The sequence below is a fragment of the Tamandua tetradactyla genome, chromosome 11 (genome assembly GCF_023851605.1).
Source record: "Tamandua tetradactyla isolate mTamTet1 chromosome 11, mTamTet1.pri, whole genome shotgun sequence".
In the NCBI taxonomy this organism is placed as follows: Eukaryota; Metazoa; Chordata; class Mammalia; order Pilosa; family Myrmecophagidae; genus Tamandua; species Tamandua tetradactyla.
In genome coordinates, this window is record NC_135337.1 from 2,810,122 (window position 1) to 2,835,802 (window position 25,681).

Below are 25,681 nucleotides of genomic sequence, written 5' to 3' on the forward strand. Positions count from 1 at the left end.
GATATTGTTCTAGGTACCAGAAAAATAATAGTAAACAAAACATAAGAGGTCTCTAACTTCATATATCCTTCATCCTTTGGGGGAGGGATAGACATAAACAATAAACAAATATGTAAATATTTGGTATATCAGAAGATATTAAATGCTATGGAGAAACATAATGCTGGGTTAAAAGGATACAGAGTGTAAGGGATGAGAAGAGGGTGGCAGGATTGTTACTGGATTGAGTAAATAAGGGAGAAAGCCTGTGGATAAACAGGAAAGATCGTTCCAGGCAAAAAGAACAGTGGGCACGATAACCACTGTGTTCAAGGGACAGTCAGTGTAGCCAGGGGAGCAACAGAGAGAGCAGGAAGAGAAAGGTCTGTGACTTCGGCATTTAGTTACAGTGAGATGGAACTTTTAGAAGTGATTTACCTTGCATTATAGAAAGACTGTACTGTGCTCAGAACAGACTAAAAAGGGGCAAGTTAGAAAGCGGGGAGACCAGTTAGGAGGCTACTTCAATAATCTAGGTGAGAGATGATGGTCATTTGGATCAGGCTGGTAGCAGCACAGGTGATGAGATGTGGGAGGATTCTGGATAAGTTCTGGATGTAGAAAAGATACAATTTGCTAATGGACTGCACATGGGAGATGAGAAGAGTCAACAGCTTGAACAAATGGAAGTGATTATTTACTGAGATAGGGAAGTATGCAGGAACAGCAGGTAAAAGAAGAAATGAAGGTTAAAATTTTGACTTGGGATATATAAACATTTGAGATGCCTAAAGAGACATCCAAGTGGTGATAGACAGTAAATATTTGGATATGATTCTAGTGTTCAGGAGAGAGGCTAAGGATAGAGATATAAGTGTATGCACCATTGGCAAAGAGATAGCATTTAAAGTCACAAGACTGGAGATCACATAAAGTGAGTGTAGACGGAGAAAAGGCCCAAGGACTCAGCTCTGAAGAGCTCCAACATTCAGAGGTCAGAAGATACGATTCAGCAAAGACTGAGAAGAAATAGCCACAAGGGAAGAGGGAAGTAAAGTGAAATAAAGAAAGCATTTAAAAGGGAGAAAGTTATCAATTCAAGGAATGATTGTCAAATGAAGTTAAGAGGTCATAAGATTTAGAAACATGAGATCACTGATGAGGTGAAGAGAGCTGTTTTGGAGAAACTGTGAGGGCAAAAGCCTGGTGAGACAGAGAACACAGAATACAGTGAGAAATGGAGTTACTGGGGAGGAGGAATATAGGGTGTTATTATTCCTTTTAAAATGAGAGGTATTATAACACATGTGTATGGAAAGGGGATGACTCAAAAGAGAGAAAACTGATGATGTAGGAAAGGAAGAATTTCTAAAAGAGAAGAAGAAAAAGGACCTGATACGCGAAGTTGTGATCAGCCTTAGGTAGGAGCCAAAGAGGAAAAGGAAGCAGGGTAAAGTGTGTAGGTAAAGATTCAGCTAGGTTTGAACATTTGTAATTTGAACATTCTCTTCTAAATGCTTCCATTTTTTTACCCAACTAGTAAGGTGATCAACTTAAAGGAGCTGAAGGAGTTTTGAGGTTTGAGGAAAATGTGAAATAAGTCATGTAGGACAATAAAAAAAATGAATGAAAAATACTGCAAAATTACTGGGTGGCATCAAAAGCTAGTTTTCATTTAAAGAGTAGGCAGCATGGCTGTGCATTTTTCTCTATAAGGCTGCAGACGTGGAGTGAGATGTTTATTGCATTCAATTTTAAAAAGGTAGGTTTTCCTAAATTCCTCAGGCCTATGACCAAAATACACTGAAGATACACAGTAAGGGAACTGCATTTAGGGCATTAAGACGCCAATTGCTAACCACCAAGCATACTAAAACATAATTCAAAGGGAAGAAAATACTATTGGATGAGGCCATACAAAACATTGCTTCACAAACCTGTTCCATATCTTAATGGAATCAGCTGCTGCCGAAAGGATAGCAACACTGTCAGAGCTGAATGACAAAGTCCGGACATCACTGCGGTGACCCCCGATGGTAATTCTGCTTGTTCGGACAGGCTGAGGCACAGATGTAGTTGGATTCAGTGAATATAATTCCACCAAGTTGTTTTGCAGAAGGAAGACAGCCTTTAACTCTCCTTGAGGTGAATGAATCAAGTCAAAGGATCTGCATGTGAAAATATTCGTATCAAACATTCTAGCCATCATCTTGTCTCACTTTCTACAGGAAGACTGTTTTGTATCGTCCTCAATCTATATTAAGTCTTGAATAAGTGTAAAGAATTTTACAAATAAAAGGGTGCTGTGAGCATTATGGAGTAGTCAAGCATAGGCTTTTAAGCCAAAGAAGTATGGGTTCAGACCCCAGTTCTGACATTTATCTTGTTATTACAAATGTACTTTTTATGTGACCATAAATACCTTCTGAACATGGGATTTTTTTTTTAAAAATTGGCAGCGGAAAAGAACAGTAAATAAAAAGAAAAATGTTATTACAACAATCTCAATATGAGATGAGTAACGGGGCCCATGGAGAGGGTGGTAGGAACTGAATGTGAAAGAGGCATCCTTGACCACTGTCTCCAACGTATAATTCATACAGACAGCTTATAGGTATCATGAAAAAGCCAACAAAACTTTGTCATTCACCAGTTATATAATAAGCTTAATATTTTTACTCACTTGATTTTGGCAGAAGTTTTGATATTAGTCACCCGTTGGATTTCATCTTTCAGAGTCATCTCAACATTGATTTCAAGGTCTTCCTCCTCTCCTTTGCAAGAATTTAATCTAGGCAGGAAACAACAACAACAAAAAAAGGGTACCATGCTTTTTTAACTTTGCTATTACTTGAGTTCAAGTCCTGGTTATGATACCAACAAACTGATCCTGGGAAAGCCACTTAACACAGGATTACCACCAGAATTAAGCAATGTAGCTTTGTTAAGTTACAGTAGCATGCAAATAAAAGTATTACTCCGTTTAATGGGTACCCACAATAAATGGATTCCATAGCCCACAAAATTTCCTAGGATAAATCTGATTAATTCAAATTATTTCACAGATGTGTTTCTTATAAAACATTTTTAACTTCAAGACTTTTCAGAAAATGTATTAATCTGAATGTAACAACTCAACCAAGTCACCGAGTTGTAAAATAAATGAGAATATGTTTTAAAAGATTAACCAAATCAGATGACTTCTTATTTCTTTGAAACTTGAAAGTTTTTAACCATTGAGAAATGAATTTCTATGGTTAGTGACCTATTCCAAAGTTACATTGCTCCCAAATTTCAGTTTCGTAACTGTCTAGACTTTCTTCTCACAGTCCCCATGGTTAGCATTGTACAACTCGGCTTCATTTCTTATAGGCTGTGCCATTAAAGATACCCTGCCACCTGAGAGCTCCACAGCCGAGAAGCTCTTCTACTGCCCACCAAACAAACCCTCTGAAAAACTCACAATAACCTTTTAAAGTCAAGATATCTCAAGGGAACAACATCTTGAACTACTGCAATATAAGTTATTCTTTAAAAACTCTTCCTTCTAGTTCTATATGGCTCTGAGTTCAATACTCAGAAATGTCAGCCATGAAGATGTCTAAAACGAACAAATTCAAAACAATATTCACCAGTATTCCACAAATTCTTCTCTAGCTTTCTAACAGTAATTGGTAATAACAGAATAAATATATCATTTCCATTGAAAAAGTAAAATTTTTCTACCAGTAAAATGTGGTCTGGCTCACCAAGGCTACTTCACTATTAATACAAGTTTAAAAAACATACTTTGCTTTCTTTCTAGCTTTCTTCATCTTTTTATCCTTTTTCTTCTGAATTTCCTCTTTAGAAAGGATACAAAACACTTCTAGCACTGAATCAGTTCCCTAGAAAGGCAAAAGGTTAACGTTGAGTCCACTACAGGCAATTTATAATTTAGCTTATTTTCCATAAGAATGAAACAATGTTTATTTTTTTCTTATTAGCTGTATTACCTAAGACAGTTTACTTATCTTAGTCTGTCTGCTCATCTGTAAAATGGGAATACATTCCACATCACATGTAATGAATTATTAACATGACCAAAGAACACCATTTCACTGTTTATGAGAAAAACGAGATTCTAAATGGAACTGCCTAGTCTGTCATTTTCTAACAAGCCTGGTAATACTCACGTGACAAGCAAGAATCCTGCCTGTTTTGTCGACTGCAAGGTTCACAACTCTGTCTCTTCCTTCCCGCATTATGGAACCAGCCTTTCTACATGAAAGGATGCGCTACAGGAGAAGCCCAAAAGAGAGGATGAAAGTTCAATGTAAGTTCTGCTGAGCCTCTGTAAAGATATGATTCTAAGAAATGCAGGCAGCAAAGAAAAGATATTCCTCAGAATAATGGCAAAAAGGCAATTTTTAAATCTGCAATTCTTACACTCCCCACCATTCAACTGTAGTGAAGATGACAAGTAGAAATATTTACATCCTCGGGAGCATCGTCCATTTCCTGAGTACCATCCTCTGCTTCCTGTGTGCCCTGTGTCACAGAAGCCCTCCTGATTTTCTTGGACTCTGGTTCTTCTAGGTCTTCAATCTGTTTCATAAAATGGGGGGGAGGGGGGGGAGCTGATATACTGTGTTCCGTCTTAATATTGATGACCTAGAAACCTTTCCTTAGGGCCGCTAATAGCTTCCAATTCACAATCTCTCTGATCAAATGTCTTCAACAGCAGGAGATATCAGCATATATTTAAAAATGACTATATCAAATACTAACAAAATGCTATTCATTATATTATCACCACTACCTTTCTATAGTATAAAGGCTATTGTTTGGTAACAAGGTGAAAAATAAAACTCTGTGGTGGTTTGAAGCTGGATGTACCCCAGAAAAACATGTTCTTAAAGTTAATCTGCTCCTAAAGGTGTAAACCCATTGTAAATAGGATTTTCTGTTGAGGTTACTTCAGTTAAGGGGTGGCCCACCCCAGTCAGGAAGGGTTTTATTCCTCGTAAGAGAATGAAATTCAGACTAAGAAAGAAAAAAGCCACAGTCAGAACAGCCAGAAGCTGCACATCAGGAGAATCCAGAAGAGAAGGGAGAGACCAGGAGACATCATCATGTGCCTACCACATGACAAGCTAAGGGCAAAGGACCACTGGTAGCCAGCTCCAAAATACCACATCTTAAGGAAGAAAGCACTACCTTGATGATGTCTTATAAGTTAATAAATTTCTATTGCTTCCAACTCTTATAAGCTATGTGGTTTCCAAATGCTTTTTTCCCATTGAGATGGATGCCTTTTCATCTTTTCTGACAAAGTCATGCACTTAAGTATTTGACCTTCGGGAGTTCCCATTTACTTATTTTCTTTCTTTGCTTGCTCTTTGGGTGAAAGGTCAGCATTTACAGCATGATACTGGTGTAAAGATAGATATACCGATCATTGGAATCAAGTACACAGTTCATAAATACACTCTCTCACGTAGGGCCAAATGATTATTGATGAGGTGGCCAAGTTCACTCAACTGGGTCAGAAGAGCCTTTTCAACAAATGGTGCTTTGAAAACTGAAACTGGATATCTATATCAAAAAGAATGTAAGAGGATCCCTATCTTATACCTTACACAAAAATTTACTCAATTTGGATCAAGGACCTAAATGTTCGAGTTAAGTCCATAAAACTATTAGAAGAAAATGTAGGGAAATATCTTAAAAATCTTGTAGTAGAAAGTGTGAAATGTCTCAACTCAACTATTGAGTTTACTTGTAGAATATAGTTTGCTAAATCCTGTGCTATTGTTTGTCCTCATCTTTTCATATATTGCAATCATTTCCTCAATTATGCAATACAGTTTTGTGGAGTGGTGAAAGTAGTCTGAATTTGATGCAGTTATGTTGTGATACTGAGAGCCACTGATTGTATACTTTGGAGGGATTGTGTGGTGTGTGAATATATCTCAGTAAAACTGCTTAAAAATTAAAAAACAAAAAATTTCTATTGCTTAAGTGGACCCATTACATGGGATTTGCTTGAGCAGACTAGGAAACTAAAACATCTTCCCTACTCTCAAGTGAAAGGTCTAACATATTTTTAGAGGGAAAGATTCAAACTGGCATACAGAAGCACAAAGACATGGCAAGAAAGGTTACATTTAAACCCTGGTCTACTAATATAGAACCCATCAAAATGACTACTGAGCACAAAACCCACACAAGTTACTTCCACTAAACCTGAGGTCTTTAATGTTTTTTTCCACACAAATTTCTCTGAATATCTGAGGAAAAAACTACAGATTTTCTTGTCATAATATACATATTTATAAACATGCACAAATTTTACATAGATTTTTCAGGGAAAACGATCACAGATACTCTGAAATCCATCCATGGACATCCAAAGGTCCAGGAATACCAGGCTAAGAATCAACAAACAAAAATATTAGTAATACTGGAAGCTTTAAGTCTAAAGCTATCCTTCTTTTGGAGTCAAATAAAAGAGGGTAATGGGACATATAATTTAGAAAAAACTCATTTCAAAATTATAAGTTATCAATATCTAATACTATAAGAAGTACATGATAATTATATCTCATTATAAACTCAATGAGCCTATGAAATTGCTAAAGCATGACATTGCCCATGATCAGAAAGTTATTACCTCTTGCAAATAGGCTATGTCCCAAGCCCTCAGTTCACTGTCTGAAGTCCCAGTGATGAGCCGTTTTTCTTCTGACACCAGAACCAGCCCCCACACCTGGAGAGCATGAAAAGATACACATCACAAGATTTTACAAGATTCCAGGCTGTACAACGTGACATTTCAGAAGTATGACCATACTGGAGCAAAATCTCTTTGGCATTTTCAAAGTGTTAGGAGAAGGCATATGAAGGTGACACTTTCAAAAAGCACTAAGAGAAATTTTACTTTGAGAGAAAATTGGCCTATTGTGGAATTGGCACTTATGTGATACTAACAGATTCTAATTCCTTATCCTTAAATTTAGATAATGGTTGTTCAACACAAATTCTAATTAGAGTCTACTCAAATGATGATATTAAGTCTTATAAATCTTGCTTTCAGCAGTGCCTAGCAAACAAAAGGAGCTCAATGTCAACTGCATATTATTCATCCTCAAATTTCCAAGAATTAAACAATGAAAACAGTATTGTCACAAATCAACAAAGAAGTCAATCTGCTTTTCTCACTAATTCAAAGTATATTTTTGAAAGCCTAATATAAGAAAAGCACTGAGGAGGTTCCAAGATGTGTGTATTATCTCCCGAATGCTATGAAACAGACCTATGCTTGGGTAACTACGATTACAGTTACAATTTGCTATTTATATGTTACCGGGCCAGGCTCCGGACATGCAGTACCATTAAACATCAAGACAACAATAAAAACAGACACTCACTTAAAAATGATGAAACTCAGACATTAAGAAGTTACCCAGCGTCAATGTTTACTAAATGCCAGAGCAGTTTTATCTGTTCCAATGGCTGGCACTCCTTCTACCACATTAACCTTCCTGTTTCTCAAGACAATATCAATGATTGTGGTGAGCAGCAAAAACAAAGAGCCATAAAAGGATCAGAGAAGAAAACTGCCTTTTCCTTTTTGCCTTGCCATCCTTTCCCTGGACTCATGACCCTACATTTACCTCAGTTCGGTGGCCCACCATTGTTTTGAAGCAGTGTTGGGTATCAAGGTCCCACCATTTCACCATGGTATCTTTCCCACTGAAAGAAATAGGAAAAAAAAAATTCATATTTAGGAAGACTCATTAAACTAACGAGGATATCAAGGACTCCTCTGTTACTTCAAAAAAAAGGCAATATACAGGGGGAGCATGGGCAGTTCAGGGATAGAATACTCACCTGCCATGGGGGAGATGGGTGTGACTCCCAGCCAGTGCACCTTGCACTCCCCCCGACTGCCCCCGCCAAAAAATTCAACAAATGAAGCAGCAATAGCAGGATAACCACATGGAAAAATAATGAAATGTGACCCCCATCATGCAGCATACAAAAAAAAGGCAATATACAGTGATAATGTCTAAATTTACTATTTTACCTGACCTTTCTTTTGAAAGGTAAAGAACCCTAATTCTCCTGGTGGGCATTTTCATTTATTTTACCTATAAGCACAAAAATTACTTAGAATTCAGAGTACCAAAGAACCAGGATGGACTCATCATCCCTTCCTCCCATCCCTTTCAGCATCACAGCATCAACACTCACTCAGGCTGTCAAACTTGGAAGCGTCTTAGCACTCTCCTGCTCCCTTGTTCACATGTCCAGGTAATCGCCATGCCCTGAAAATGCCTCCTCCATGAAGTCGCTAACTCCTGAATCCTTCCAATCCACTTCTGCACACAAATTCAGGGCTGACTCCCTGACTTATCTTAACAGCTTCTAATCTGGTTTCCCTGTCCATTCCTGTTCTTTCATTTCATTCAATAATTGCAAATTTTTACAATTTACACTGACTCAGTGTTTCCTATAAATCAAGAGCCAGGCTCTTCAGCAGGATTCGTAAAACCTTGAGTTAATTGACCCTTAATGTGCTATTGTAATTCCTCCCCGCCAGTGGGCTCTGCTCTTACTGCCTTACAAGTCTCTTTACTGATATGAATCTAACAGAATCCTCCTTCACGACCTAACTGGGGGGAAGGGGGAAAATCACCTGACTTACAAAGTCTCTCCCATAAATTTCATCTCACAGTGTTACTTCCTTTTCTTTAGATTCCCTAAGTTGTAACAGCAGGTTTTCTATTAAAATTACAGAATCATTACCTTACAAAATCTGTATGAATCTGAGCAAGACATACTAGTGTACCTCCATGCTATTCCACAAGAACCAATCCACCAGTACCAGCATTTTCACCCCTTCACAATTTCTCCTGTCATTAGCATGGTTCCTTTAATTAACGACTAACAAATCTTAGGATCTCAGTCTTTCCTGGGTGGTCAATCTTTAGGAACTAATAATTACATTAGGTTAAACCATGTGAAACTGCTGATATCTGACCATTTTTGACCTACACAAATGGAAATTTCAAATACTTTAACCTAATAAATATTCAGAAGTCCTAAAAATGGAGTATGTCACTTCTCAAAAAACAGGTTAAATCAAAGTAAATGCTTAGTTTTCATACCTACCCACTGTTTCATAATGGGAAGAAGAGTGGCAAGTCAGAAGAGATGAAAGACATTACAAATAGCCCTGGACAGCACCTACGACAGTAAAGGGAGGGGAGGGATGGGGAAGAAAGCAGAGAAGAGAGGAAACCAGCACAGAAGCCTAAGTACAGTGGGGAGAAATGAGTAAGGAACAGAGCAAATTTCCTCTCCTAAAACCTCTCTAATGAATTTACTAGAAAAGAACTGGAATTGGAACCATTATTTCCTTACCTAGTAACTAGCAGATTCTTTTCTCGTAGAAACAAAACTTGTGTGATGGAGTCCTTGTGCCCCTTTAGTCGGTAGAGGCCACTTTCATTGATCACATCCCACACAATAGTATCTGTGTCCTAAAGAGATCAAATAATCCAGAAGAAAAAATGATTTTCTCTCTCATAGAAGGCATAATTTGACAAACATGATGATATGTTTTTACAAAGGCAGCATATAGTCCTTGTAGAAAATTTGGAAAGTATACAAGAAGGCACAGAAGAAAATAAATCCCATTCTTAACCCCATAGAGAATAACCATATTTATTTACTTTTAACTTTTTCTATCATACAGTATAACATATATAGAAAGCAAAGAAATAAAAAAGCAATAGCTTTCAAAGTACTCTTCAAAAGTGGTTACAGGACAGATCCCAGAGTATGCCATGGGCTACCATACAATCCTCTCATATTTTTCCTTCTAGCCGTTCCAGAATATAGGAGGTTAGAGGGTTCAAATACTGTTTTATCATCACAATTGACTTTTTTCCTTCTTTTTTTGTGAACAATAACATATATACAAAAAAGTCATAAATTTCAAAGCACAGCAACACAATTAATTGGAGAACATATTTCAGACTTTGACATGGGTCATAATTTCACAATTTTAGGTTTTTATTTCTAGCTGCCCTAAATAACTGGAGAATAAAGAGATACCAATTTAGTGATTCAGCATTCATATTCATTTGTTAAGTCCTATCTTCTATGTATAATTCTACCATCACCTTTGATCTTTCTATACCTCTCATTGGGATTGTTTGGGCTATGGCAATTCTAAATTTTTGATATTGGAAGGATCTGTCACTAATATGGGGTAGGGAGATGGAACTATCTGATGTCTGATGTTCTGGAGAGGCTGGGCTAGGTTTCAGGACTTCTCTGGACCAAGGACCCATCTGGAGGTTGTAGGTTTCTGGAAAGTACTCTAGTGCATGGAACGGTTGTGAATGCACTAGACTGTGATGCACAATCTTATATATTGTTCTTTAGGATTGGCTGGAATGGTCCTGGCTGGGAGCTGGCAAGTTATGATAGGTAGAAAGGTCTACCTGAAGCTTGCATAAGAGCAACTTCCAGAGTAGCATCTTGACTCTATTTAAACTCTCTCTGCCACTGATACTTTAATTACACTTCTTTTCCTCCATGTGGTCAGGATGGAATTGTTGATCCCACGGTGCCAGGTCTGGAATCATCCCTGGGAGTCTTCTCCCACATCACCAGGGAGACTTTCACCCCCGGATGTCATGTCCCATGTAGGAGGAAGGGCAATGATTTCACTTGCAGACTTGGACTTAGAGAGACTGAGGCCACATCTGAGGAACAACAGAGGTCCTCCAGAAGTAACTCTTAGGCATGCCTATAGGTAGTCTAAGCTTCTCTGCTACCTATATAAGCTTCACAAGAGTAAGCCTCATGATCAAGGGCATGGCCTACTGATTTGGGTGTCCCTAAAGTTTGACATAGTATCAGGGGCTTTCCTAATGGTAAGGTTTAATAGTTCCATAGTCTTTCTTTCTTTATTTTTTTACATGGGCAGGCACCAGGAATCGAACCCAGGTCCTCTGGCATGGAAGGCAAGCATTCTTGCCTGCTGAGCCACCATGGCCCGCCCAGTTTCATAGTCTTTCAATCATATTTATTTTGTTCATCTTATTCCAGTCTTCTTTATGCATATATTCATGTTGTTATTTTCCTATTAGAAGACTAAGATCATGCTTGTCACTTCATTTTATGATCCCTTTTTTAAAAATTTTTAAATGTATTTCCATTTTTCAAGTCATTCCAGAAGGCCCTCACTTTTAATGCTTGTATATCAATCAAACCTAATTTATTTAAATAATTTTCTGTTTTAGACATTTAAGTAGTTTACAATTTTCTGCTATTATAAATATACTGAAATAAACATTCTTGTTAAATGAATTTTTGTACACATCTCTATCAGGATACTAAAAAAGGCAACTCTTGGGTTAAAAGATATGTGTTTTATTCATACCATCAAAATGGTCCCCAAAACACTGTAGCAATCTATATGAATGTCCTGCAACATGAATGATACTAGTTTCCCCATCCCTCAACTCTGCGTATTAAGTCTTCTCAAAAAAGTGACAACTTCATAAGTAAAAGAGTATCTAAATATTTATTTTAATTTACATTCTTAACTACTGAGAAATTTTTCACATGCTCATTGGCCTTCTTTACCACTTCTGTGAGCTGCCAATTCGTGTCCGCTTCTCTTTTGTTGTCATTTTGTATGGGACTGCTTAGAAGTTATGAATAGATAAATGACATTACTCTTTTTGTTTTGTTTTATTTTTTCACTCCTTTTGTTTTATAGTCAAAATATTACTTTCCCTTTCCCATCATCCCTTTTAATATATAAACATCTTAAATTTTAAGTATTCCAAAAATCAAGCGCTTCATTTACAATTTCTTTCTTTGCTGATATGCTTGAAGTCCTTTTCCACCTTGATATCAAATATGTTTACTTACGTATTTTCTGGTTTACTTTAAGTGTCATTTTTCAAAAATAAGTTTTTAATATTTGATTCATTTTGGGATACGGTATGAGGTAAAAGCTCTAACTTAAAATTCCCCAGCAGTTAGCCCACTGGCTAAGAACTGTTTAATAAATAAATAATCCACCACTTTTCTACTCACAAAAATGCCATCTCTAAAATATACTAATTAGGAATATAAAACTGGATCTGTTTTTGGGATTTCTATTTGGTTGTAATAATCTGATTATTTTGTATTGTTACTACAACATCAATACACACTTAAATTACAGCTTTATAATGTGCTTTAATACTGCGATTCTCTTTTATTATTCATTTCTGAAATTTTAGCTTTTCCAATTCATTTGTTTTTCCATATATGCATTTAAATAATCTGATCAAGCTGTAAAAACACAAACAAAAACCCTTTAGGAAATTAGCATTTTTTCAAAACTTTATCTTCCAATTCAAGCAAGGGGTTTGAACTGCTGTTTATTCCAGTCTTCTATTACACATGCTTCAGTAAATTTTCATGGTATTTTAATGTGCTACTTAACATTCTATTGTAAAAGGATTTTTTTTTAAGTATCTTTTCTAACTGATGACTTTTGTGTGTGTGGAATACTTGTCCCTGGAATGTGTATAATCTTATGTCACCTAGAGAGAAACAGATTTAGGCCCCTGGGGCTGGTTCTGAGAGTGTTATCTGCCATCCATTGCTTAGGGGATTTGACTGGGCTGATCTGGCCGGCTAGTGTTCTCTTACTGGCTCATACCTGAGCGTGCATCCCTTCCAAATCAGGGCTCACATAAGTGCACGTGATCGACCAACTCAAAAGAGAGTCATCCTTTGGCTGTGCTTCTCTGTTTAAGACTCAGCAAAAGACAAAGAGGAGATAACCGATGACTTTTAAAATACAGGAAAGCTATTGATTTTACCAAACTCATAAACACATTTTCATTTTGTCTCTTTCAGTCTTTGATTTTCTTCCTTGTTTTACTGTTTTGAGTAACACTTCCAAAATGATATAATGTAATAGCTACAATGGGTGTCCTTGTCTGGTTCCTATATGTAATCAGCTTTATTCAAGATTTTAACAGAAAATAAATGAACCTCCTAATTCATATACATCCCCCTTACTCCCCTTCCACCATCTAATTCTATTTTGCACCATTGAAAGCCCAGCATTTCAATATATTAAAGTCTGGGTACCAGACTAACGGACTTACCTTGGACCCAGAGGCCAGCCTGCCTCCTAGCTGATCATACTTCAAGGCAGTGACAGCTGCTTTGTGTCCATTGAAGGTCACATTTCCTTCCCCACTCAAGAGACTAAAGAGTCGGATAGACCCATCCTCATAACCAACAGCCAAGTGCAGCCCATCTGGGGAAGGACACAAGCAAGTGACTTCATATTTAAGTCCCTGAAGGATGAGGATCTGAAATTGTAAGAAGCAAAAACAATGCAGAGGAGATAAATGCAGGAATAATCAGGCAAATTAAAATTGAGATCAATAATCCTAAATCACTGTTACAAATAATAATGCAACTCCACAACCCTTCTCATGTTTTTTAGTGTAGGAATTATTATTCAGAGGGCAACGGAACAGTCAGGAAAAGCTTTAATTACTTTTTCCAAAGCTCTGCATTGGAATAATCTACGCAAAAATTCCTACACAATAAATTGTACGGCAAGATGAAACAATTTTTAACAAAGGGTTATAAATCCATCCTTCCTTTAACGGAGCCCCATTTTATAAGAAACACCCTGCAAGGCACCAAGGTGCTGTAGTAGGTTTATTTCCAAGGGACTCTGGATAACAACAAGTATCAAAGTATTAAAACCTCATGGGAGTTACAAATTCAGTGGCCAAAATCAAAATGACTGTATTTGATAGGCTTAGGGAAGTATCAAAGCCTAGTTTAACAATCTTTAAGAGTCATCTGTATAAGCTAAGAAAACGATTCAATCAATAGTAGAGTAACATTCTTTATAAATGCTTAATATTTTATAACTGGCTGTGAGGACTAGTAAAAGAATCTGAAAAATAAAGAAAATTAGTAAAGGAAAGAAAAAATAACATGAGTCAGCAATAAAATAATGACCACAAATAATTAATTTTCTGGCACCTAAGAGATAAGTTCCTATTTGGTTGTGGTTTTCAATATTTAGGGAGAAGACTACAATAGACCCTAATGTTTGTTTGACTACCTAGAAACAAAAGAAAAAGATTTTCCTGCTAGGAAAATACAAAAATATATATACAATTCATACAAAAAAATGTTTGCATGATAAATCACAGCCCTCTCGCATCTGCCTCTTCATCCTCAAATACCCATAAATCATTACTAACCTAGCTGATTTTGGGCTCACCTTTTCTCCTTTCCTTAAGTCCCAGATGAAAACATGTTCACAGGCTGGTACTGCCACATAGCGGCCTTTCTCACCTCGAAGTGTCACAAAGACAATATTACCTTTCTGGCTGCCAATGAGGCCAAAGACTGCGCTGGCAACATAGCGCAGGTACTGCTTGGTGAGCCCCATGCTATGAAGACTGATGCCACAGGGGAGGCAATCTGGGCATGGAAACAGAAAACTCAGTTATTTGGAAATCTTAGTCCAGTGAACATCAACTGCTTACTGTGCAGTTAAAAGTACCTAACTTGTGGCTTAATTAGTTACTCCAAATAAATCACTGACATAAAATATCTGCACATCATTCTTCATTCATTGCTGACTAAACATGCAATCCCTCATTGCTCAACATATAATTCCTCAAGTTTCAAACATGCCCCCCTCACAAATAGATGATATAATAGCCTTTGTGGGGCTAAATAATTCACTTCTGCCCATTCAAACATCATCAGTGTTTTGGCACTAAGGCTGACAGCTTGTGACTGAAAATACTTATCCATGAATATTTATTGTAAACCTAACGAACTACACAGGTACTGTACTGGGCACTAGATATACTGTGTTAAGTAACGTAAAAAAATAAAATCCCTGATATTGCAAGGAGCTCACCTTCTCCTAAAGTGATTTTCCCAACTCTAGCGTGCATGCTCTTGACCTGGAGGGCTTGTAACAATATACACTGCCCTGCCTCCCAACCCCCCAACCAGTGTTCATTCAGCAGGTGTGGGTTGGAACCCAGGACTTCCCATTTCTAACAAGTTCCTAAATGATGCTGTTGCTGTGATCCCTGGACCGTATCCACTGTTCTGGGTAATGGGTATGCAAGTCTCCCTCATTTCACACTCACCTCCCCTTGGCACAGAAAAATGATACTGCAATTTGAAATATTTTCAAAAGAGACCACTGTTCCTTCACTACATTAAACTGACTGAAAACGCTGGTTTTGGACAAAAGGGACAACAAGGTGAAGAAGAAATCAAGTCAAGACTGTCTTCTCTTGGCATGGAAGTAAAAATTGTCACTGAAAAATACCCAGGTAACTTATAAAAACAAAAAAGTTACTAAAGAGTACAGCCCCGCCCCCTTTTTTGAGATATTCTTTGTAGTTTTTAAAAAAATTATTCTTTAATTCTACAGGGTCTCTTTCTGATTATAATCTGTTTTTTTAGTTACTTTAACAGAAAAAACTTCAATCCCAACTCTGGGCTAACATTTTTTGTTAATACTTACTGGCCTCATTTTCCTTCTCCCAGGAACCAACATAAAGCCCATTACAAATCAAGGAAAGCTATTATGAGCATGCTCTCAGCCTAAGCCCGCTGATCATTTCTTCCTCAACTTCCCTTAATCCACCAGTCGCTTAACTGTAGTTGTTCCTCACATTAGCCTTTGGCCATCTACCATTTTCTTCTCTAGTATTTCCTTGGAGACTTCATAAAGCAGAGCGAGACCTAGGAACTCTCATGTCTCTGTTTCCAGTTCTATTCATCAACATGAATACTAATTATAGCCTAACTATAATTACAGAGTTTCAAACACTTATTGACCATCTTACTTGAATACCTGGTAGGATCAAATTTAACACATCTAAATGCAACTCCATCCTGTTTTTTAAACCACCCTCATTTTCTCTGACTCTGTCAAAGACACAACAATCCTCCCAACCATTCAGACTCAAAACATTGTAATAACCTTTGACTCATTTAACAAAAAATATTATTATAGCAACCAAGACTTAATAGTGTGCTTTACTATATGGTTACTGATATAGTAAATGTAGGTAACTGAGTAGAAGTATGTAATGGTTCAATCACATTTAGCAATTAAGTTAATTAGATGAGTTAATATATGTTAAGTACTAAGAAAAGTGTCTAACACATTGTAAATATAAATATAAAAAATCCTTCACAATCCTACATGGTAGTTACTATTCTTATCCCCATTTTACAGACAAGGAAAACGAGGAAGAGAGATGTTGAGCAACTTCCCAAAGCCACTCAGCTACAAAGTGCCAAAGCAGGATTCATATCCAAGCAGTCTGAGTCCAAATTCCTGCTTTTAACCACTAGGAGAAACTGCTCTTCTGTCTCTCTTTTTCCGTGATTTGTGTGTTACCGCCACCTTACTGATTATTTCTCTGAAGCTGGATCCCTTTCTTTGCACTACTTTCAGTTCCAGCTCTTGAAAACTGTTACAGCACTAGTTTTCCACCTACCACCTTCACCTCCAGATTTTTTTTTTTACTTTTAATTCAAAAGTCGTAATACTACCTAGCTAATCCTTAAAACGCACTTGATAGCACTCCGTTTCCAAGACTAAATTGTTGGCCAATTTTTAAGACCTTATCCTATCAACCCCAGAACTCTCACGCTACGCGCTCTACTGTCAAGGCTTCCCTCCGTGTCCTGCAGCCTCCCCTTCGTCACGTTTTCCCTTTCACCTACAGCCACACTCACCACTGCCGCTCTAATCGCCGCTCTCCTCCGAGGCCCTCCTCCCCTAGGGGTGCGCCAATGCTCGCGGCCCCCGCAACCACCCGGGCATTTAAAGCGTCCACCCCGCAGCCTGGGCGCCTTCTGGAGGGGCCACAACGCGGCCTCCTTCGGGCCGGATCGTCTCTGCTCCCCAGCCCGCAGCCTCCCAGGCACGCTGCCTCCCTGCCCCAAGGGCGCGGGGGCGGCCCAGACCTGTCGGACGTCCGTATTCCGAGCCTTCGATTAAGAGAGGGTGAGAGGGTGCCCAGCCGCCCAGGCCATCCTTCGGCGAGACCTGGGGACAGTCAGGAAGCAGCAGCGCCGGCTGCAAGCGCACCTGGACCCGGCACGCGCAAGCCCCAGGGGGACACAGCGCGGCGCCAGGTTCTCGCAAGCGCTTCGATCCCCCCTACTCTGGCAACCGGCCCTCAGTGCTTCCGCCAGGGCCGCCGCTGATCCCTCGAAGGCCTCAGCCAACCCCAGCAGCGGAACAAACGCTCCCGGCGGCCGGGAACCTCAGGGACTCACCTCAGCCTCCACGAGGCTCTGGAACTGACTGGCCCCTCCCACAAGGCCCGCCCCTCCGGGTCCTCTTCCGGGACCAACTTCCGCCCGCTCTTCCCCCCCGCCTCCTCGGGGGAAATGACGAAGAAAGCCGGGCTCTGATTGGCGAGCCGCGGAAAGGAGCGGAAGTCTGGGTGTTTCGCAGTCCTGACTTCTTCCTGCTGTGCCTGGCAGCGGTTCGAGGACTTTGAGTTTCCTTACCGGCCGCGGAGCTGACGAGGGTGGCCCAGGAATGCCGCTTGGCTGCCTCCTACCGGGAGCTTAACCCGTCCCGCCCGCCGCCCGGATGGGACCGCCGGAGTGCAGTGAGAGGCGGGCGGGAGGCCGGGGGAAGGCGGGCCGGGCCGGATCGGGGGCGCGGCCGCACGCGCACTGCTCGGGGCTGAGGCGAGGGTTTGCGGGCGGTGGAGGCTCGTTCGGTGTGTTCTCGGGGAAGATGAGCCTGGAGCTGCTCCCCAGGCTAGTGGCTAGGTTCCTTTCGCCCGCGTTGTGCGGACCCACGTGTCTCCGAGAAGAGGGAGTAGGCGAACCTGGGCACACGCGGCAGGGATGCGGCCGCCGAGGATGCAGGTGACATCGGGAGCCGTGCGCTTCCCTTTCGATAAGGCTGGCTCATAGAGGGGAGGCCCTGCCCCCGGCCGCCTGGGCGAGGCGTTCCACAAGCCCGGAGCAGCTCGGGTCGGGAGCGGTGAGGCGCGGAGCCCAAGATGCTGCGCTGTCTGGTTTCCCGCAGTCCCTGCAGTGACTTTGGTCTTCTTTGTATTTCCGCTCCCTGGCGGCTTGCGGGGAGGCGACCAGGGCGGGCTCCTCCTCGGCTGGTAATTGAGGCTCAGGTGCTCTGTCCCCAGCTGGGCATTATCTTTCCTCTCCTGCAGTTCTGCCCACTTTTATTCTTGGGTGCCATAGAAGTAGTTATGGGTTCTGATGTCTCCGTCCGTGGAAAATTAAAGCTAACGTTATATGCCTATGCAAAAGAAATAAGCCCCCCGCTTTCATCTACAGCAAACCTAGAAGTTAGAGGACGTGTCATTTATCTACATTTATCTGTTTTGCTTCAGACATTTCTTGAGGCTTTACATGTTCAGCTAGTATTCCATATTTAAGAGAAATGCAATAGTAGAGAATGGATTTGATGAGACTGTAGCTGTAGAGGTGCTTTAAAACAGTACTGTGGGTTGAAGGAGAAGGGAAGAAATTATGGCAACAGATTATTCTATCAAGAAATTTGGTGGGAAGGAAACATTTGGGTGCATGTGGTTAATATTTCCTCTAGATCATAGTCGTGTTATTAAAGGGGAAAACTGTATGCTTCAGTGGAAAATTCAATAGTCTAGTTTGCTATGTAGATGACACGCTGCAATTATCTGATTTTATGAAAGCTGTTATTACAGCTGTTTAAAGTTGTAGGTAACCAGTTTCAAAGCTAAGTAACTCTTGCCTATAGATATACCAAGATTTGTCCAGTCCCAGAGAGTTTCAATTGATTTCCCTTCCCTCCTGTAGAAAACCCAGTATTGCCTCCTTTTGCACGTTCATTTCATATTCCTAACCTATTGATGTGTCTCTTCTTGGGATTCCCTTTATCCAGTCATGGTATCTGCTGGGTTCCTTTGGAAGTCAAGTAAAATTTTTAATACATGCTCATTCTTATATTTGTATGAATAATGATTTTACCTTTCTTTAAAAAAGAAAAATCTCTCTTTTAAACATTATTGAATATTATGAAAAATATTTTTTTCACAAATGGAAAAAAGAATTTTGATAAGTATGCGTATCAGAGCCACAGCAATTTGGTGCTATGATAATTCACTTTATGAAATTCTTTTGCACTATGTCAAGAGTATAACCCTGGTTTATCTTATTTAAGTTTCATATAGCCAAGTGGATAGATACTTATAATTGAAACATAGTACACTCCTTTTAATATGAAGGTGATAGTAGTGACCCACCTTTAGGGCATGTGCTTTGGGCGTTTCTGAATGACAGTGTTAGATTTGATCTGGCTGTTGATGGGGTTTAGAAATGTTTTTGTTATACTGTATTTGTTGTTGACATATTTGACCACATCAATTTGTTCTTCCATCTGAGCAACTTAAAAAACAAAGAAACCAGTCTTTCTTTTACATAAAATGATTCTTATACATAATAGGTTTGGTGTTGGGGTAGGGATAATGTGCACAGATATCTTAATGCACGCTGAACATTGTGCGAAATACAAAGAAGTTAAAAATAGTAAACCAATAATTTACTAGAAAACAATGAAATAGAAGTTTAAATTAATGGAAGTCAAATGCATGGACCAACTCTTTGTTCTTTTATCCAGGTCCTCTAATCAGTATAAAAATTTTAAAGAAAAAGTAAACAAATTAGATGTTCCTATTTTTTTTCCCCTTTTGACTGGAACCATTTTTCTTTTATCCTGATAAAAATTATATTTTTTGATGCAGTGATCTAAATTGTTCATCTGATTATACCCAGCTTGAACAATAAAATCCGAAGTCTCTATCCAGTCCAACTATTTATATGAAAGAGTACATAGAGACTTCAAGAATTATTAAAAATGAGGACTTCTTAAACTAAATTTTTTTTTTAACGACGGAAGCTACACTGTTTATACTCGCTAGGCATCTGAATTATAAAATGTACACAGTGAGTTCTCTTTGACTTTAGGTTCCTCTTCTACTAAGATACAGAGGATAGCCCTTAAGATGATATGGCTAAGGAAGTAGATCTGATCCATTTTGGAATCTTCTGTTTGTAGACTTTTGGTCACAAGACATGAATGCTCCATGGGAATTTTTTTTACTAAGACTTAGTGATTGCTTATGACTCTATTCAAAGCACGGAACTAAGTCTCTTATCTGTTGGCTTTCAGTGGGAAGTATGGGCCCTCTCTAATGTTATTCAAACTTCTGTCTGTCTCCAGAAGTTACTGCAGGCTCCCTGCACCCTTGGCACTCTGCGTTTTTTCTATAACTGGGATTCTTAATCTGTATCTGGGAAACCTGTCAAATTTATTTGCAAATTTGTGTTTGTATGAGCTCAGGTGCACACATTGGGAAGGTGAAAGGGTCTTTGTTTTTTGTGTTATACACGAAGGGGTCTGTGACCCCAAAGAATGTTAGGAACCCCTGTTCCTTGGGAATCAGGGACCAGGGTTTCCTGCCTACTTTGATTTTGCTGTTCCATTTACTTTATTGCCAAGGGTGTGTGTGTGTGTGTGAGTGAGTGTGAGTGGATATGATGGGGGAAGGTTAAATCTCTTTTTGGTGAGAAAAATCCATTTCTGGTTAGAGATGGAACTGAAATAGAATTCATTCTGTTAAATGCTATGATATTTTCCACCTAATGTCATTAAACTTTGCCCTATAGTGAGAGCTATGAACATTACTTATTCATCATTTACTACCCAATATCCTGTGGTCACAAGATATTAAGGGCTGGGAAGAAGATTCAACAAAGTATTCTGAGAAGGTGTGATCAGAGATATAGGAGTATATGGCAGAGTTAGTATCAAAGAAGATAATAGTTTCAAGGAGGGAATGATCAATAGCAAATGAGACGAAAGTTCAATTAGTTCTTGGATTTGACAATTGGGAAGTTATTGTTGACCTTGAAAAAGCAGTTTTATTTTTTATAGAGAAGAAAGTAAAACAGAATAATAAATGAAGAGGAAGAAGATCTGCAAAATACTTCTCTTAAAAAGTTGTGGTGAGAAAGGGTATTCTTAAGAAAAAAATGGTATGGAAAAATAATTAAGATGGAAAGAACCAGTGGATTTGGACAAGATGTTGGGAATGGACAGTTGATGCGTTACTTACTCTTTTAGAGATCTCATGAAGTGGAGTAAAATGCGCAGATGAAGGGAGTTGTTCAGATAGGCTCAGAAGTGTGGAATGCACCCCAAATCGCTGGAAGTTGGAAGAAGTTAAGATAGATTTTAAATTGGAGTTAAAATAACTCAAGCTATGACCTCTATGTTCTCAAAGCTGCAAGAAGAGAAGGCAGCAATGTGATATTAAGTGGAAATGGCATGAGTTTTAGTGCTACTTGGTCCAGAATTTGGATCTCAGTGCTGCCACTTATTGGTTATGTTACCTTGAGCTGGTTATAGAATGTCTCGATCTTGTTGCCCTCACTGTAAAATAAGATCTCTAATACCTAATTTGTGGATTTATTGTTTGGATTAGAAATCATATTTGTTAACATAACCGCTACCCTATGGTTCACTATAGCTATCATAGTGGCCTTCTTTTGGTTCCTTTAGTGTCTGTTCTAGTTTTCTAGCTGCCGAAATGCAATATACCAGAAACAGAACAGCTTTCAAAAGGGGGGGGGGGGGGATTTATTAAGTTGCAGGTCTACAGTTCAAAGGCCATGAAAATGTCCCAATGAAAGCAAGTCTATAGAAATGTCCAATTTAATGCATCCAGGGAAATTCACCTTGGTTCAAAAAGGCCTTTGATGTTCAGGTTTCTCTCTCAGCTGGAAAGGCACATAGCAAACATGGTGACATCTGCTAGCTTTCTCTCCAGGCTTCTTGTTTCATTGAGCTTCCTGGGGAGGGGGGAGAGGGGAGGGGTGACATTTTTCTTCTTCATCTCCAAAAGTCTCTGGCAGCATGAGCTCTGTTGCTCTCATGGTTTGTTTCAAATTGCTTCCTCTTTTAAAGGATTCCAGTAAACTAATCAAGACCCATCTGGAGTAAGTGGAGTCATATCTCCTTCTAATCAAAAGTTAATACCCAGGGCAGGCAACAGTGGCTCAGTGGCAGAGTTCTCACCTGCCATGCTGGAGACCCGGGTTTGGTTCCTGGTGCCTGCCCATGTAAAAAAAAAAAAAAAAAAAGATTTAATGCCCACAGTTGGGTGTGCCTCATCTCCGTGAAGAGAATCTAATCAAGTTTCCAACCTACAGTTGAAATTAAAAGAAACGGCTGCCTCCACAGGATGGATCAGGATTAAAACGTGGCTTTTCTAGGGCACATAATCCTTTCAAACTGGCAGTGTCCTAGACTCTTTCTCATCTTAAGGCTCCCAGTTTACTTACCTCTGTCTGTGTAGCATACTTATCACAGATTTTAACCATATATTTACAACTACATGTTTGTGTGATTTTTGTAGATCTGTCTCCTCCACTCGAGACTCCGCATCTAGTAGTGCTTCAGTGAATGAATGCCAGGGACATAACAGGCTATCGTTCCTATTATTATTTTCAGAGAATAAGTTGGACAGCAAGTTTAGGAGCTTTTCATGGTCTCTAGATTTACCTAGAGTGAGCAGTCCAGGGTTCACTGTATCTCGTGACTTAGCCTTGGAAGTCAATACGCTGTCATTTGTGCAATGTCCTATTGGTTACATAGGTCAGCCCTATTAATTGTGAAGCTCTATTAACTGTAGGAAGCAACTACACAAAGCTATGAATATCAGGAAGTGGATATCATTAAAGAACCTCTTAGAGGCTGGCTACTACAGATTCTATGTAGATTAAGGTAGAGAGGCAATCACAAATTGATCAAAAGAATTGCTGAGTGGTGTTGAGGGGAGCCCCAGCAGGTTTAGAAAAGCATGAATTTGTACTGACAACAAGCAGGATATTTATTGATTTTTTTTCTAATGGCATAGGAGCAGAATCAGAGAAAACAGATGAATTGATTTGAGTGTTAGGGATTAACACTGTCGTTACAGGGAAGTCATGACACTGAGATACATAAAAATTTTGTGTTTGGTTTCATTGGTGCCTTTCAGAGGGTCTAACAGTGTTTTGATCTTTGCTACATGTGGAGACAAATTCATCTCAACAGTGATGCAGATGATTTTCCCATTGCCTCTGAACAAGTTATAGCAGGTAGCGGGTAACTTTTATTGCAATCAGAGTCGAGGCTCTTAATCATTGTAGCATACTACCTCTGCCTCACAGTATAATGGCATGTGGGAATATTTACTTTAAAATGATAAGGGGGATTCAGAATTGTGCATTTCAGTATTATTTTACCTATCATGGAAAAAGGTAGAGACTATATCATAGTATGAGCCCCCTCTCCCTACTTTGGTGTTCTCCAAATGTTGTATAAGTGGATATTACTTACAGTCAGAAAGAAAAGTTACTTTAAAAAAGTGATTTTTTCCTGAAAGTTGGTATCTAAGTTTTCAAAACTGAAAACTAAGCTTGTGTTTATTGAAATTTTCTATTTCTACAGTTAAGAACTTTCAGGATGTATTGTTGTCAAAAGCCTGTGAATCATTTTTTGAAATTATGAATTTCTGCAAAGGTCATTCCATGGAACTTGAGACAATTCAACCATGAAAAATAAGCATAATCTCCTTTTGTCTTCTATTCAGCCAGTTTATCCAGTTCAAATTTGAATACTTGTGAATGGAATAACAAAACGTGTTTGCCTCTAATTTCATTGGATGAACTAAACAACAGCTTCTAGTTAAAATTAATTTCTTTTTTCAAAATAATTTCAAAGGAGTGTTAGTTCCAAATAAGAATAATCCTCTCACACAATTTTGTCATGGTATAATCTACAAGGCCTTGCTGAAATTGTTATATAAAGAACACTTTTCCTGTTCTATGGTGATGATACAGAGTAGTATATTGTGCTAGATCCAGAGCTCATTCCATTTAATACCCCTTGTCTCCCAGCAAAAAACACTAAGGAATAGGTTGTGGAAGGGCATGCTTGTTCTCCTCAACTCTGATCATACTGAAAAACTTCGCAAAAAAGAAGCTCACATGCCAGCTTTAATCTCTCTGCTCTCGTGTATGCTCGGTGTTACCAGTGACCTCCAGTTTACCAAACCCCACCAATGAGACCCTAGTCCTCCTAATCAGCCTTTCAGTAGCATTTGTTCCTGGCTGATCCTTCCTGAACACTTCCTGAGCACTTTTTCTTAAAATTCTTTGTTCACTTTCTTCTTTTAGGCTACCGTTCTTTCCTGATTTCCCTTTCTTTCTTTACTAGTCCGCTGTCGCATTTTCTGATTAGTCTTCTTTCCAACCTTTAAGTTTTGAAGGTTTGAAGACCCTACCTTAGAGCTCAGTCCTTGGATCTCTGTTTACATTTACTCTTTAGGTGACTTCTCCAGTTATCATTCTCTTAAATATAATCCATATACTAAAACTCCCAAATTTACATCTTTAGCCCTATCTCTTCTTTAACACTAGCCTTATATAGCCAATTACATGTTTGATATAAGCACTTAGCTATATAAGAGGCATCTTAAACTTAACATGTCTAAGAAGATGTAAAGGGAAAGAAACCCTTATCATTACATCCCACAACCTTCTCCAGTCTTCCCCTGCTCTGTAAATAGCATTACCATCTATTCAATTGTTCAAGCAAGAAACCAGGAGTTAACTTTGATTCCACTTTTTTCCCTCACCTTCTATCTTCATTTAGCAAGACTTGTTGACTCGACCTTCAAAATGCATCCCAAATATAACCGATTCTCGCCACCTTCATCACCACTGCCATCTCACTAACTGCTACAGTTGTTTCCTGCCACCCTCTGCAGCTACTCTTGCCCTCACCCAGTTTCATTATGGATAGAATTCTCTTTGTTTAATGTTAATATTAAGTAATTGTCTTGTTCGAGATCCTCCAGTAGCTTCCCATCATATTTACACTAAGATCTAAATTCCTTACCATGCTTGCAGACTCCATTATCTGGCCTTTTCCTCTCTCACCAACCTAATCACCTACCACTCATTATCTCCCCTTTTCTTCTCTAGCTAAACCAGTTTCCTTGCTCTTTCTGGCATTTGTACTTGTTATTTCCTCTTCCTGAAGTACTCCCCAGAACTTCACATGGCTTGGTTCTTACTTTATATAGGCCTCTGCTCAGATGTCATCTTTTCTACAGTGCTTATCTGCTTGCTTGCCTGTTTTGTTGTTTATCGTTTTCTCTCCATGGAAGCCTAGGCTCCCTAAGAACAGGGACTTGCTCTGTCTTAGTCACGAGAATATTCCCCCGTGTCTAGAACAGTACCTGACATATAACAGGCTCTTAAAAAATTTATTGGATGAATGAATCCAAATTTTATTGAAACAGCTGCCTGATTTATTGGTAATTTGTCCTTTCACATGGTATATTTTCCTGACCTTTCTACAGTTCTTGATATTATGGGTATATTACGGGTTTTCCCTTCACCTTACTCTTCTGATTTCTGTATTTCTGTGTAACCAGTCAACTGCCACATCAGTGTCTCATACATTATATCATACAAATTGCCAACGTCTGTAAATTCTTTCTTTATATATTGACTCTCAGATCCTTGGCTTTTCCATTGCATTTTC

General features: G+C 39.0%; 2 protein-coding genes across 7 annotated transcripts in view; one reads left to right on the forward strand and one right to left on the reverse strand.

Annotated features, from left to right (window-relative positions):
- WDR3 (WD repeat domain 3) overlaps nucleotides 1-17,410 on the reverse strand; it is a 32,827-nt gene extending 15,417 nt beyond the window's left edge. Inside the window, exons 1-11 of one of the 2 annotated variants that reach the window (XM_077119744.1) lie at nucleotides 17,344-17,410; nucleotides 14,300-14,502; nucleotides 13,155-13,364; nucleotides 9,391-9,509; nucleotides 7,638-7,716; nucleotides 6,635-6,730; nucleotides 4,456-4,566; nucleotides 4,155-4,256; nucleotides 3,769-3,866; nucleotides 2,663-2,770; nucleotides 1,917-2,147 (exon numbers count right to left, since the gene is read on the reverse strand). In XM_077119744.1, the coding sequence (XP_076975859.1) occupies nucleotides 1,917-2,147; nucleotides 2,663-2,770; nucleotides 3,769-3,866; nucleotides 4,155-4,256; nucleotides 4,456-4,566; nucleotides 6,635-6,730; nucleotides 7,638-7,716; nucleotides 9,391-9,509; nucleotides 13,155-13,364; nucleotides 14,300-14,470 (1,325 nt within the window). In that variant the 5' untranslated portion in view covers nucleotides 14,471-14,502; nucleotides 17,344-17,410. The other variant, XM_077119745.1, reaches the window with a different exon arrangement.
- Nucleotides 17,411-17,468: 58 nt separating this feature from the next.
- Nucleotides 17,469-25,681, forward strand: part of GDAP2 (ganglioside induced differentiation associated protein 2) — a 91,424-nt gene continuing 83,211 nt past the window's right edge. For 3 of the 5 annotated variants that reach the window (XM_077119746.1, XM_077119751.1, XM_077119749.1), the window contains exon 1: nucleotides 17,471-17,684. The gene's annotated coding sequence lies outside the window, so the exon portion shown is untranslated. Of the gene's footprint in view, nucleotides 17,685-25,681 lie in introns of all 5 variants that reach the window. The other 2 variants (XM_077119747.1, XM_077119748.1) reach the window with 2 other exon arrangements.